Below are 16,174 nucleotides of genomic sequence, written 5' to 3' on the forward strand. Positions count from 1 at the left end.
TTTGCTTCACGGTGAAGAATGACTATCCTTTATCTCACATTTATTAACTAAGGGAAAAAAACAAACAACAAACAAACAGGTGAAATGACAGTTTTGCCTATCCAAAAGCTTGATGTTAGTGTAATACAAAGGTCTTAATTCTGCTCCTCTGATCTTAGGTCTACATAACCTTTTTTGCTTCTTCACTTTGTCCTGTTTCTGGCCATGATCGTACCTTTCTCCCACCCAGCCCTGTTCCTCTGACCACCAGGTAAGCAAAAGCCTTTAATTTTTCAGTTTGGGTCAATTTAACTGTATAAAGCAGATGGGCACAGCAAACATCAAAACAAGAACTGGGCAAGGGTGGCATGAGAGATGTGGGAATTATAAAGCTGGGGCTGAAGCAAGCTTTTCAGGTGACAGCAAGCTCTTAGACTGACTTCCACTAAAATATACAACCTCACCTTAGCTTGTAAGAAGAATTCCCTTCCGCAACACACATTTTACCTCCATCTTACAAGCTATCCTTTAACCACAGTACCTAATGTACCTAATGCAGATTCTACTATACCTGGCTAACGAGTTCTGGTATTCCCAGAGCTCTGTCGATTTCTTCTAAGCCATCAAAATTTCTTAGTGCCATATAAAGCTGATCCAGGAGAGCACCTTCATCACTTGGTGATTCCGATGAAGGATGATTACACAAGAGATCATCTGGTGAGCTGCCAAACGGTTGCCTGTGAAAACATGAACACTGCGTTGGTAAACAGCTGCTGAAAGCTGAGAAATAGTATCAGTGGATTAGTAGTCAAACTGAACTAACAAGTGGAGACAGAGATTACTTTAATAGCTGTCAATTTTGTCTAGAAACCTACTCTGGATGAAAGTTTGGCCTCCCAAAGAAATATCTAAATAGCGTGGTTAATGCCTGTCAAGATCCTTCAAGTGCTGTGTATCCAACAAGCAAGTACACTGAGTGCACCCGACTGCTGATTTCCTGCTACAGAGAGAAGTCTATCAGAAGAGAGGCAAAGAAGTCAGTAGAGAACACAATCACTGAACACAGAAAGCTAAATAAATTTATTTTCAGGTAAGCATAACCTTGAATTTTAGATGTTTTATTAAGTTTGCAATCACAAGTAGAGAAAAAATTCATTTCCATAGTTACTCTTAACTGCTTTTCTATCACACTACGCAAACCGAAGAGCCATAGAGGGATCCAAAGATTGCCTGAATGTGTACAAATTCAGTAGCTGGAAGAGTTGGCCAAAAGCAGGAAGAAAAGGACATTCATCTTTTTGTTTGCAGTAAAACACTGTAATAATTCAGCACATCCTATGGAATTGCACACTTGGGTACCAGTTTATGTACTTGGCTATATGCCTCAAGAGCATCAGCAAGAATTGGGATACTGCCAGGCTGATGGGGCCCTACAAATCCTACCTACCTCACCCCTGGATTTGTATGCAAAGCACATACACATTTACAAAGACAGAATAAATGTTTATTCCCAACCTAAAGGAGGAAACTTACTAAGAAATAAACTAACCCTGAAATTACGCCTTAGCAGCAGACAAATGACATGTTTTTGCTTTGCACTGTTCACAGACTTCTATATCGCACACAGTGCTACAAGATTACAACAGCAAATATTAAGAGAAAAGCATTCTGTGAGTAAGGGCAGCTACTATGAGCACATGATGGTAGAATCCCTGCGGGACACTGCTTGTGACTGGCCTCCACCCTGACACAGAACCACTGATCACAACCCTTTGGCATCCAGCCACCCAATTCCTAATCCATTGAACAGTCCTTCCTCCAAATCCATCCCTCTCCAATTTAGAAAGAAGTAGAGAGAAAGATGTGGTGAGGGACCATGCCAGGGGCTTTGCTTTTAATGTATGTGGTTGCCATGAAGGTCTAATCTCTACGTCAAAGAAGAGCAGAAGGAAAGAGATGCATCATTGGGCTATACACCTAAAAACACCCTGAAGGACAGTAAACAGAACAACTAAATCTGTAGGTATACGAGCTATCTGTAGCACACTGCAAAAGCATTAATCAACCTCATATGCAGAGAAGTTTCTACAACTCTCAAGATAGCGTTATAAATCAGCAAAGACGAGGAATACACAAAAAAAATCTTTCAATTAAATTGCTTGCAAACTTTGAAGTTGACTTATAAATATGAGCTGGAAAAACAATCAGTCCATGGGGCTAGCAAGAAAACCTCGCCCAAATTGTAAATAGGTATGCATATATATGGTAAGAAAAAGTTTAAAACATTTGCTAAGTTCTTCGCACTATTCAATAATGACTTTTTTCCAACTTCTTTTATAAACCAGAATGACAGTGTTTAACTTCTGTCTCAAGTAATTATTTTTACTCACATTTTGACTTTGTAAAGAGCTACATGATTCAATAGTCATGCAAACAATCACATCATACAAATTAAAATCCCAGGGCTTAATATAAAACGAAGAGACAGCACCAAACCATCACTTCTGTTTTGGTCTAGATCATCAAAATACGATTACTTTCAGATACAACGCAACAGCATTTTTTTCCCACCATCTCTAGCTATGACAAAACTGGAGAATTATCTCCCTAGTTGCTGACCAAAATCTGGGGCCCTGTATTTTATATTATGGTATCATATATGAAGTGGTAAGTTATGTCAATAGTACTTTTGGTATATATGCATCCTAACAGGGGGAGAATTAGCACTAGGATGCATTTTGAAAATGTGAAAAAGTAGAAAAGTAGCAGAGAATATGCCACAATGTTAAATTTATGTATAATATTGTAGGACATCCTTTTGGAATGAAAACTAAGATAACACAGTCAGAAGATTCAACTTTCTTCACATACTTTTTTTTTTTCCAACTGCTTCCTCTTCATTTCGTATGATTTCTTTTTCAGTACTCCTCCCATCCTCTACTGGATAAGATATTCTTACATAGTTCAAAATATCTCAGTGTTTTTCCTTTGTCTGTCCATTTTGCACCACTTATATAGTCCACATATCTCCAATTTAAGCTGTAAACTTTTTGGGGAAGACATACAGGTCTTTTTAAGCAAGTGTAAACTGCTTCTTGTAGTTATGACATTATTTTAAAGGCATAATAACCAACAACTATTTTACATGAGAGTTAAAATAGGCTGTGATCCAATCTGGTTCTGGTTACCTGAGGAGAAGCTAACCTCCGGCAGCCTCCCCTTCACTTCATCTTTCTTCCCTTTTAAAGGAATCAGTTAAAAAGGAACAAACAAAAGAGATGTTGACAAAGTCCTGCACTACTAAAAACACTGCTCCAACACAGCCATGTTGTAAGTTCAAAGGTTTTTTTATTTAAAGTGACATTTTCCCACTTTTAGTTTTAAGTATCTTCCTTGTATGAGTCCTGCTCCGAAAGTAACAGTTCTTATTTGATTATGTTGGTCCACGACCTCAGAGATGGATGTTGGTGGTATGGCAATAGAGGCAGAACCTTCCCACCAATATTCTGTTCCATGTTGTTGCCATGTGGCAAATGGAAACAGAGGGACACTCTGATACAATGGCATCTGACATGGAAGTGTGTATGAAGCAATGATGTGGAATTGAATTCCTTCACCCTATGGAAAAAATGGCAGCCACTGACATTCATGGATGCTTGCTGAACGTTTCTGGAGACCAAACAGTGGATGTCAGCACAGCGAGGCGGTGGGTGGTGTGTTTCAGCTGTGGCGACAGCTACAGTGGTCATTTCCGCTGGTGTGAAAATCACTTTTGAAATGACCCATGTACCTAACTGTAATGTGCATCGTTAGCAACAACATCGCTAAAACTAGACAGAATTTACGTTCATTTTCATATTTGAGAGGTGAAATTGGTGCAACTACCTGCAGCACTGGCAGCATTTTCTGTGATACAGAACTCTTAATTCCTCCAACCCACTAAATGGCAAAGAAAGCATTTGCAAGTGTTACTGCACCATGCATACATTTCATGAAGATAAAACACTACAAACATTACATTGACATAGCTGTGGAGATATTTTACACAGGACGTTGTTTCCATGAGGCATAAACAACTCTGGCCTGTTAAATCTCTCCATGCTTTGATGTGTCACTAAGACTCACCTGTTCTGACCACCAAATGTTGCCTGGTCTATAGGCAAGATGCTGTCTGGCCATGGTGCAGTCTGATTTGGAGGAGCCTGCTGTTGGCTATACTGAGGTCCTCCTATGTTCATCTCCAATTCAGATGGCCCTAATCAAGGAAAAACAAACACACAGATTTTTCTACTTTCATGATAAATCTTTCCATTGAATCATCAATGTTGTACTAAAAGCACTAAAAGAATTAAGACTAGTAACATTACTCTTCAAAGCATCATTACTTTTTGTTAAATATCACTTTCAAAATTTGAGTAAATGATGTAAGAACTGGGATAGGGTTTACAAAAAACAGCAAACATGACATCATAGATGTAAAATATTAGCAAGAAAAGTATTTAGAAAGGTAGTATACAAAGTCAGCATCGTAAGAGCAGTGTACTTGCCTTGGAATTGGCCAAGCACAATGACAACATTCACAGCATATCCTCTTTAAAAATATTTTTAAAGTTTCACATCCGCTTTCTTAGGAAATCCATATCATTAAGAAGCTAAAGAATATCTGGAGTTGTTATTAACACATGTTAAAACTTAACATTTTACACACCTTCCTTCCTTCTCCCACAGGAAGCTCTCACTATGGAATGCAGTTCTCATCAAATCTAGAACTGCAGTGAGACTTTTTGCTGCTTCACCTTTGACAACCCAGCGCACACGTAAAGGCACAACTCCGCACACTTACCCATATTCATGACCTGAGATGGAAGCATCTGCCTCGGGCCAGGCTGGTTGCTAGGTCTCAAGGGGATGCTGGCTGTGGGGTTGCGGATCAGGCCTGCCTGCACCGGCCTGTTCATGGCGCTGGCGGTGGGTGCACATGTCACCCTCACAGCAGAAGCCTGGCTTCCCCACTCTCCAGATGTCATGGCAGGTCGCGGGGCACTACCACTGATCATTCCTGCACAAAAGTTGGGCAGGGTCAGGCGGAGGAGCATGACTCAGGGCAGCATTAGAATTGCAGCTGGCTGACGAGCTACATTTTTAGAGATGAAAATGCAGCAGTTTCACTCAAAGCGCACTGCATCACAACTGCCTGTCCAAATGCGCGGGGCTACAGAAAGATGCCATACACTGCTTAGTCAAGGCAGTGGAGATTATTGTGCACTCTACGTGAGGAAGACCCTTTTATCATTTCTGAAACACTGTTAATAAGTGTTCCCACGTGTAGTCTGCAACAGGTGCTGAGGGTGTGTGGATAGCACTGACTTCCTTCCTCAGGAAATGAATCACGTTTGCTGATGTGTGTCTGCTTTACTTTCCAAGTGCTATGTGAGAATGAAGACTTGAGTAACAACATGCTATCGCTACACACAGTTGCAAATTATAAGGATTAAATTCAAATTTGCATTCTGCAAACATCTTTCGGCAAGTCCTTCAATTCATAGTATGTCGCCTTCTTAGCTTCAAGGCTTACCCAAGATAATCTCGAACCAATATACAGTGCAGGGAAATTACTCACAGGAACTTTCCGATAGATGCTGAAGTTCATTACCGTTATTTTAGGGGAAGTCCTCCTACATCTACTGTAAACAACCGATACGGTTTATTTACACTTGGAATATACAGAACTCTACACTCTGACAGTAGTAAAAAAAAAATAATGAAAATGCCAATGCAGCACAGACACACAAGAAAGCAAGACAACATAAAACACACTTAGAACAATATGTTCGTACAGTTTGTACATTTCAATTTTATACAGTCTAGAGAGCAGATAAAATATGGATTTCAGACTGGACTATTTCTCCATCCAGCTGCAATTTGCAACATCCTTAAATGAATGCTAAAAGCCACCCTTACAATTACTACTCATTTGTTCAGTGACGTGTTATTTATTTAGTGACGTACAACCGAGGAGAAGAGCCCTCTGAAGAGGGTCACTGTTTCATCTGCTGAGCAAAATTTGCTTCAGTATTGCATCCTCAGGTTTGTTCTGGTTGTGTACATATTCTGTCAGCTGAAATATGTGGTGTGCTAAAGCAAATGGCGGGAACACAGATAATACTCTCTAAGTTGTATACGTAAGATGAATAACATCCTCAAATATCTATACAGAAGGTGAAAGTAATAGGACACTTGAAAGACTACAAGTTGACCTCTATTCTACTCATATAATTTATATCAGACTCTGTCAGTACGTCTCTTTTAGTACTGATGCAAATTTTGGCAATGAATAGCCAGCTGAAATGAAATATGCATTTATTCAGTTTTCTTAGCAGTTGTTTCACACTTGTACAGTCTTGGACTATGTATCAGTTGAAGTAAGTCAATCAGACTGATTTTTCCAGTGAAATATCTTTTAGTATCTTTATACAATATTAGTGTGAAGAAATCAGTACACTACGAACAGTTCAGAATGAATAACACCATTACAAGACCTCATGGTTCCAGAAAAAAATGTTTTCAGAAAATGATGAAAGCCTTAACTACTCTTTAATTTAAAATGAGAACTAGCATTAATAAGTAAAGGATAACTAAGGGCAATTGCAGCATCTGCAGAGATACATCCCAAAAGAGTAATAATTATAATGTCCACAGTTCAGTTTTGAAAGGACCACTTGTAAAAAGTGGAATGGTTCATTTATTTACTTTCTGGAGGCAGAGAGATTTGATTTTTACATAAGCTTCAGCCGAACCTGGAACATCAATGTGAACAGACTCCAACTGCCAATAAAATATGTGCATGTAGAAGTTTTAAAGGAAGTGAAAAGCAGAGTGTAAAGAACATACCTAAAATATGCATTAAGTTCAAAAAAAGTACGCCAATATGTAACAGCACACTTAACCCCCCCCTTTTTTTTTCTCCCAGACTGATTGGATACATGCATTCTGTATTTGTTAATAACCTCAACATTAAGTTACATATAATGTAGTCTGTGAATCAAGTACATTAAAACAAATGGAAAGTGTTCTTACCTGTACTACTGTTTCCTAAAGCTCCTTGATTTCCTATCATCCCTTCATTCCTGCCCATCAGTCCTGGCTGAGGTATCACTGAATATGGGCTACTTGTCCTTATGGGTGGAAAGGCTCCTGCACCTGTTGGGTTCTGCAGTGTGATGTCAAGTGGTAGATTCTGGTTTGGTAATAACCTGCCCAGTTGCCCTGCTCGTGGGTTATTAAAAGCTAGACAGGAGGAGCAAACAAAAAGCAAAGTTACAAGAATGGAAACTTGTTAAAAAAAAAAAAAAAAGAACCCAAACACATTCAAAGCTTTGGGCTGAGCTATTTAATGCTGCTTAATTTACCCATTCCATCTGTCTGAGAAACATCCCTTCTTGACATTTTCATGTAAATTTCAAAATGGAACATTCTGACACTGAAAGAGATATGACTTACCTTTTTAAAAACCTTAAGTGATACTTTAACTTAGAGGGTCACTGCAGCAAAACATACCACTATGTGATGTGCATACTACTGCCACAGTTAATCTTACACCTAGTAGGACTGTAATTGCGGGCAGATTGTTAGGAATAATCTATCTTGAAATTTTTCCAGCATAAACTGTGTCCTTGGAGAAATTACCAAAATTAAGGACAGATTGAGTCTATATCTGATCCTGTAGCTCCATCTCCACATCTCCTTCCTATTTTATTTTATTTTACTTTATTTTATTTTTGTCATTAATAAATACTTCCATGATTCAGCAACAATGAATAAATGGTCATGCTTTTGTTTTTACTGTCTGTCCAGAGAAGCAAATAAATTAACTTACAAGACAAAAATGCCACCATAAAGTCTTGGATTGACCCAAAACTCATCACTACTGATGATTTCAGAACAGTTTTCCCTGTAAGCCTGAAAGATCACATAGGTGAGTAAGTTACTACATGCCTAATTGCAAGCAATCCCTGATCCTACAAAAAGCAAAGCTGGAAATGCAGCACGAATGAACAACACAGATGTGACGGTGCTCAGATCACACATTCTGCTTTTGGTTACGATGGGACTGAAGAAGGCTCCCTGCTCCTCAAGCAACAAACTCCTAAGAATTTGGCAAATCTAGCAGTGCTCAACAGTTAAAAAATATATATTTGTAACAGGTCAAATTATTTGAGGTATTTTCATATACAACTTAAAAAAAAAAAATGAAAGCAGGTTATTTCTTTGGGGAAAAAAATAGTTTGAAATTCATTTTACACTGATGTTCTGTGAACATATTAAAAGCCACTCACTACTCCCATGCACTTGTTTTCTGCATGAAAATAAGGCAGAAAATCCCTAGTAGAATTAGGCGCAAACACAAGACTGAGCTAGATGGGGGAAAAATTGGTTTTTAATTTACTTTGTAAACAGGATGCTTCTTTTTCAAAACTGCTGTTACACACCAAGATACTCTCATTGATAATCATACTTTTACTACACTTCCAACAGCTTTGAAAGCAGATTTAAAGTCAAAGATATGAAAATGATTGCAAAGTCCCCTGTGTTATGTAATACCTAGAAATAGAGTGAATAATACTTGTATTTATAGGACAAAAAGGAAAACAATTTCAGTCAATATATTATTGTATATTATATTGTGCATGTATAGATATATAATCTCTCTCTATATATATACGTAGCAGGCTGGATGGGACTTAGAGCCCAATCAGACTGGTTCTGAACACTTATAAGCCAAAGCAAAGGCTTAACTCTGAGAAGCTGAAAGGAGCCAGGAGAGACCATGCTTCAGAAAGAATATATTGAAGATTTCAGAGGCACGGAGATTTTTTTCCTGGCAGGTACTGCTGCTGTTAGGACTCCTGTACTCGCATTCCATTTCAACAAATTGTATTGCAAAGGTCTGTAGTGGCGTTAATGTAAACATTAATAACTACTTGAACATTTCTAAGAACTAAATTCCATAGACTCATAGAATGGCTAAGGTTGTAAGGGACCTTAAAGAGCTCCAACCTTATGCCGTGGGCAGGGTTGCCACCCGCTAGATCAGGCCATTCAGGGCCCCATCCAAATTGGCCTTAAAAGCTTCTTAGTCAAATTATGTTATATATTAAAAAAAAAAAAAGAATCAGAATGGCTACACTTAATTAAGAATATTATCTAAACTCCATTTTATAAAAAAAGCCCTCCAGTATACATTTAAGGAAGTGAACAGATGCTGCCGTCCTAGACAATGGGAAAAAAAACAATGGGAAACAGCAACTCTGTATAATATCTTCTTCAGCATTCATAGCTGATAAAACTGCTGCCTTACTTGCTTTCTTTCCACTATTTTATGGTGGCATACCAACATTTCAATCGTGATTAATCGATAAAGTTAAGGAAAACAGTCAGCTGGAAATGACTCAACTAGGAGCCACAATTTCATATCAAATTTAGGTATTTCTTCTTAATCATACATCTTTCTATTAATTCTGTGGAAAAGAATTCTGTCATGCTTCAAAAAGCCTCACTTGTCCTGTTTATGGAAAGAACTATTGAGAAAGAGCAACCGACATCAACACAAAACACACACACTCTTGATGCCAAGAGCCCTGCAGCAGCAGCATCACCCATAACTGTAGCACTTTCCAACAGAAATGTTTATTTTGAGAGCACACCTTAAATCTCCTTTAGAAAGGATCTAAGTGCACTGTGCGATTGAGATGCAATCTCCGACTGTTTCAGAGCGAGATGACCGCAGATGGCGCTACGCCACTGCACAACAACGGGGAAGACTGAGTTGCTGCCTCGTTCCTCCCCTGCCGCAGGCCCACAGGCACGGCAGCCCCACTTTGGGCTCCACACTCTTTCCCTGCCCATGCGCAAGCCGGACTCACTGCTCTGTGAAATCCTCATTGCTGGTTTCTGGGTGGCCACAGCCGTGCCGGGGCTGCTGTCACTGGTGAGCTGCATGAGGTCATTGATGATGGCTTGCTTGTCGACCGAGCCTGCCGGCGCGCCTGGGCGGCTCTCTGGGAAAAGCTGCGGTAGCTGGCTGTTCTGTAGGTCATCCAGGATCTCCTCCAAGTTATCCAACTCGCTGCCTGGCTGCAAACAGAGAAAACACAACACACGTTGCTGCTCGCCTGCTCCCGATGCCCTGCTCGTGCTTCAGGGCAGGGCCTTCATATGTTTCCTCCAAGCAGCCCAAAGGAAGCTCACCAACTTGTCAGAAAGGGACTGAAGGCTGCCTGGGACTCACCCGTCTTGCTTTGGGGAGCTTGGCACTGCAGGCAGCGTGGGCACTCCCTTCAGGACCCTGGCACTGGGATGCACGCAGCCACACAACGCATACCTCGTGCCAGTGGGAACCAGGAGGCTTCTTGCCATCATCTGTGCAGGCAGCATGTGTAATTTGGCAGGGAAAGAGATCCCACAGTGATGAAGATGGGGATTTATGTAGGTATAACAAATACTGCTTTCAGCACAGTTGTATTTCCAGTCTCTTTATGACTTGATTAAAAGCATATGATGGAAAAGTTGCTTCATGGCTAAAACAATTCCCCATGCGTATTTTCTTTCTTACATTAAAAATCGTAACAGTGAATATCTGTATAGAACTTAGCTGGCAAGAAGTAGATGTTTCAGTGAAGCTCTATAAATTAACAACTGTCAACTAGTTACTAGATTAGGAATTCATTTTGCTCACAGCTTTCCAGATCTGTGAAAGTAACTTCTCTACAGCAAGAAAGAAATCTAATTACATTCAATTCAATAGAAATCTAACATGAAATGAAAATGGCAAAAAACATAAAGTTCATCCTACACTAACATAAATGCTGACCTGCGTGTATTTCTTAAAAATGTTACTTTTCACCAGGATTGCTTTTGTTGACCTCTCTGTCTATGAGCACTGAGAATTAGAAACGGCTCACTGAAAGTTGGATTACAATTATTATTTTTCTAATCCTACTTTAAACTGGAAAGACTTTTAAAACTCTGTTGGGTAATAGCTACAAATAAGCAGTACAATCTCAGTTACCTCTAAGTACAGGAAACATTTTATGGTAGTATTTATAATAAAAATCACCCCTAAATCAGCATCTTCCTTAGGAGTCTACAAACACAGAAGAGGAGCGCAGCTTGAAGCAGACTGGATGGAAAGGGAACGGAGCCACAGCACCACGAACATACACACACCAGGATACCATTCTTGTTCTTTTTCGTTCACCCACCACTTCATGAGCTTGTTTGCTTATATTCACAGAGAGCTTGTGCTGCAGAGGTCAGCAAGTAGAGAAGAAATACCTGAGCTGAAATAACTTCAACTGTCTACCGAGCTGCTTGGTCTAGCTAAGAAGTGGTGTGCTAATGCTGTATTCAACTCCTGCTGCCACAGCTAACCTGCTCCTGGACAGCTGAGCTCTTTTACTCAAAGGTAGCTAGGCTGTCTCTAAGTTACATCTCTCCATACCTTTTTTGGATCATTTACTGCAGAAAAACATGATAATGCATAAAATGTTAAAGCACATAAAATGATAAAAACATGATTCCACATAACCTTGTAGTCCTATAGATCAGACTATATAGTGCAGACAGGGAAGGGTTTACTCAGTTAAAAAGCAGCATGTGGGTGATCTGGAGGCTGGTATTGGTGGCAAAGTGGTAAAAAATCACAGAATCTGGAACTGGAGCTGGAAGAAGTTTAAAGCCTCGGGGCAGACAATCAGTATATGCCATAACCTATAGAAGCTGATATAACCTCTTGTTAGAGAAAGGCAGTGACAAAATCCACAGCTTCCCCAGAGAATTTCTTTCAGCACTCTACCATCCCTAACGTTCAAGTATTTTTTTTCTCCTACACTTCCCCCACTGGAATTTAGGCCCTTCCATCCAGATGCATTTTGAATCTGGAGAACGAATTGTGTTCTTCTGCCTTCTAATTTTTTCAGCATTTGAAAGCTGCTTCATGCCTTGTAAGGTTTGAGGCTAAAGTCAAGCAATCTCAAATCTTCAAATTTTCTGCAACCTATAACCTATTTTCGAGACCTGTTATCACTCTTGATGATCCCGTGATCTGCCTTCAGCTCACCCACAGTCCTGTTGCAGTGTCCAGACCACACTTTGGTTGCTCTCCATCTCTTTTTTTTTTTTTCTTTGTGCCATTATTCTTGCCTAATTGTAATAAATAGCATTTATTCATCCTCAGTATTCTCCTAAGGTTTTGCCAACATTATATCCTACTTTCAAATGAAATCAAATTTTGTCCTCCAAAGTATTTTCAGACATTCAAGTATCACACACAGTCTTACTAAATGTCCTCCATCCTAGCACCAGGTCGTTTATGTTAACTGAAATATGGAATAGCTGCTGCTCAAATTCCAGCAGTACTTCCACTTTGACAGTGAATCCTTAAATAATTACACTGTGTGTAAGGATTTCTAAGCAGCTTCCTATCCACTCACAGTAGTTTCATCTTGACCATGCATCTCTGATCTGCTTACGAGAACGCCTCGTGTAACAGTGCCAAAAAGCCTTACTAAAATCAAGATGCACAGCATACGCTGCTTCATTTCAGCCAAAAAGCCTGTTACCCTGTTGCAGAAGGAAAATAGATGGGTCTGACATTGCCTGCTCTTGACAAATCCCCATGCTGCCTCGCTACCTCCCAGGCTCGTACAGGCAGTTTGGTTGACACAGCATAGCAACAGAAAAGGTCGAGCCAAGAGGAATTGAATGTCATTAGAAGAAACCTAAATCATTACGAGGACAGGTGATAAGCAGATTCAAAAAGGCACTCCAAGCAAGAGACACTCAAGAAATGTTTACAGAAGCTGCATTTTGAGCACTGGGAGAGCTGATGGAAGAAGGCTGCAAGAGCTGGTAGAGGAGGCTGATGTAGAGTATCATGAATTATAAAAGGATGATTCAATACTCTTTGGGGGAATTAAGACATATGGCCTTCATTAAGCATATTTTAGACAACAGAGAGGGAAATTTTTACGTGTTGCAGAGTTTTTTCCTTTGAATTTGTGGAGGTTTTTTTTTTAAACATTCTGGCTACTGCAATTTGTTTAAACATCAAACATTAAAAAATATCACGAAATAACAAACTAAAAAACAAAGAAAACATATGATACAAACGTGTCAGAAAACAGCACTCCCCGCAGTGCCTTTAATTCCTCCCAGGAAGAAGCAACGAAAGGCCAAATACAACATAAATACATAACCTTTCTTTTTTATTTCTTCTTCTTTTTTTTTTTTTGGCTTTAGCATGATCAATATCAATAAAGATAAATATTTTATCTTTAATTTTTGATGAGGTGAGGGTTCTCAACTGTTGCAAAAACACCAAGATAATGTTAGCCTGAGTTTTACCAGACCCACCCTCAAATGGCACCATATGTGTAGAAAGTAGTGTTAAAATATTTACTTGGTAAGTTTCATGGGATCTTTCTTTTATTTATACTCCGTATTTATTTTGTTAATGGTCTAGATTGAACTTTATGTAAATAGAAGGCACACCCTAAACTCCCTGCAAAGCAATTATTTGTCATGAATTAAAAACAGGAAAAAAAAATTCCTGATAAAGTGCAAAGCATCACAAGAAAGTTCTTGTGCATATATTTTTACTACCTCTAAACAACACAATTCCATCCATTTCCTTGGAACTGAGACACTAGGTCCTAGAATACATTAGTTTGTGCTTAGAAATTCTTTTTCCATTTGAAAAAGCACCTGTTTTCTAAGTACTTACCACCATCACATAAAGCAAGTCCATGTATCAATAGAATTCTTTTAGCACAACTAAAACAGCAACACCTAAACATGCAGTTTGGTTTGGAAATGCTGCCACGTCAAAGCCCAGCTTCCCCTGAGGGAATCTTTCTATAGATTAAGACTGGATAATGCCCTGAACTCTGCACTCTCTGGAGAGCTCTTTTTCACCATGGGCAATGCCCACAGCTTGCATGCGTTGACACCGCATTCCAAACTCCCTTACAACCATATGTGATGAAGCCACCTTGGACGTTTTGCTTACCACAGGATGGCTTTAGGTGTGGACACAACCTGAGGATTATAGAAGGAAGGTATAGTTACAGTTTAGCTCACTAGCTGCCTCCTCGGCACAGGCAAACATTTGACCATGAAAAGTAAAAAGAAAACAAGAAATCTCTGCTTAAATCTAGCCACAAATAAGAGAATTAAAAAGAGGAAAATGTAAGTCAGAATTGGAATCAATATTGTGTCTTCCTCTCTGCTAACTGCAACAAAAAAAAGGTACCCTGTTTTATTGTAAGGATCATCTACTACTAACTTCTGGAAATAGACTTCTAGAACCGTAACTAAAAGCTATTCAGAAAATGGAATTCCCAATCTAAGGTTCTGATAGAATTTTGAGAAGAAACCAGCATCTATAATACATCTAATAGACTCTGACTCTAAGAAACAGGCTTTTTGGAAGATCAGGGATGTGTTTAGAGGAGACAATTTAGTGTCAGGCCATTACTAGTTTCCAAGTAAAGCAAGGGGATAGCAATGTTCACAAGATGTATGAGGGACACCAAAGCACTATGTGAATTTTGGGAGAAAAAGGTACATGCTTATGAAGATTTCTGGAACAGCACTGGTGGAGAGAGTAGCATTACAAAGTTCCTGTCAGACAAACAGACTGTCTATACTGTCTCCTGGCTAAACAAGAGGCTAATACTTCTAGAGATGAGAATTTCACTCCATACTATGCCAAGTGTTTTCTCGGAGGATAAGCCATGTCACGTTCCTACATCTTGGCTTCTTTATCTGTAATATGAACATCTTAATCCACACCCAGTTTTACGAGAGTTTTGCAGTGCAAAATAGCAAAACAGAATGTTTCTTTTGTGTTGCAATAGATAACATTTTTCAGTGCATGATGTTTCTGTGATGCTTCCCTACATTCTCATTTGCCTCCAAGCTGTCTCTGTCAGAGCTGATGAAGAACATTAGTGTCAGATAGTGTCAGGCAGGTTTCTCAAGTGTCTCCTAAAGTCAGTGATGGAGCAGATGAAAGAGATTCAGTTATTGGCTCTACGAAGGGGCAAGGAGAGCCTGGGCATTACATTGTGTTTTGTTTCACTTTGGAGGGAAGTAGCCCGAAAATGTTGATTCTTCATCATGGGCTCCTGCAGAACAGCAGCAGTGTGTGTGCTCTTTGTTTTGAGAGACAGCAGAAGCAGAGGAGCACATGGCAGGAGAATGAGGGGTGAAGTCCTGCCACAGCAGCCCCACAATAGTGCTCTGGGCTGGCTCACTGCTGAGGGACAACCTCTGTAACAAATCTGTAGCTGCAAAACTTATGATCCCACTGCTTTCCCTGTTTAGTAGCAGAGAACAGCACAAGTGCTCACGTACTTAACAGCAGCAGTCCTGCAGGTCTCTCTCTCATCCTCTTCCCCACAGTGGTCTGAACTGGAACAGCAATCAGCCTAACAAAGCATGATAACCCTCATCACACCAAGGAAGGAAAAAAGGTGCAGAGGTCCTGGAAATACACACTGCCATTTGAGAAAGGTTTCCTGTCAGTTGCTGGTCTCCACAGAAGTGTATGTTTAAACTCACTACCTAGAAGACTGCTATTTTTAGGTGACTGGTGCACTTCAAAGCATTTCCTGCTCAGAAAGTCACACCAGAAGTAAAAGGAGAAAATGTAGTGGCTCTTCTGCCCCCGAGCACCCTTTGCAGAAGCCATCCCAGTGCCGCTCCACGGCAGTTTCCAAAGAAACTGCACACTCAAGTGACTAATTGCTTAAAAGTACAACATTCCTTGGGGATGAGAAGTTTTAAATAAACCTGCAAAATAGGTAACACAAGCACACAGCTAATTTTTACATACAGGAGGAAGAAGGGGGGGGGGGGAGGGAAAAGGACGCAGGAGAATGGAAGAATTTAGCACAAGAATCTGTGTTCCAGTCTTGTACTAAATAGTTCCAGCTTTGATCTAAATTTAGGCAATGAGCACTTCCTGTGGGAGACCGTCTTCCAAAGCTGAAGAGTTTTTGATGCTAAATATTTTCAGTGATTTTATAATTGGAGTAAAGTGGTTATTTGTATAAAGGCCTGGCCTCCAGCTAGATAAATGCTTACATTATTTTATATTCCCCACCATTTCCTCTCCTATCCAGGTTGGATT

The 16,174-nt window shown here is 39.8% G+C and overlaps 1 protein-coding gene across 8 annotated transcripts in view; it reads right to left on the reverse strand.

Annotated features, from left to right (window-relative positions):
- NCOA2 (nuclear receptor coactivator 2) overlaps window positions 1-16,174 on the reverse strand; it is a 188,921-nt gene that overhangs the window by 21,623 nt on the left and 151,124 nt on the right. For all 8 annotated transcript variants that reach the window (XM_052704875.1, XM_052704873.1, XM_052704874.1 and 5 more), the window contains 5 exons: window positions 9,903-10,113; window positions 7,057-7,266; window positions 4,823-5,038; window positions 4,105-4,234; window positions 551-716 (listed from right to left, as the gene is read on the reverse strand). In XM_052704875.1, coding sequence (XP_052560835.1) covers window positions 551-716; window positions 4,105-4,234; window positions 4,823-5,038; window positions 7,057-7,266; window positions 9,903-10,113 — 933 coding nt within the window. The remainder of the gene's footprint in view (window positions 1-550; window positions 717-4,104; window positions 4,235-4,822; window positions 5,039-7,056; window positions 7,267-9,902; window positions 10,114-16,174) is intronic.

This window comes from Tympanuchus pallidicinctus, unplaced genomic scaffold (assembly GCF_026119805.1).
Source record: "Tympanuchus pallidicinctus isolate F22 unplaced genomic scaffold, pur_lepc_1.0 scaffold5, whole genome shotgun sequence".
NCBI classification, from domain to species: domain Eukaryota; kingdom Metazoa; phylum Chordata; class Aves; order Galliformes; family Phasianidae; genus Tympanuchus; species Tympanuchus pallidicinctus.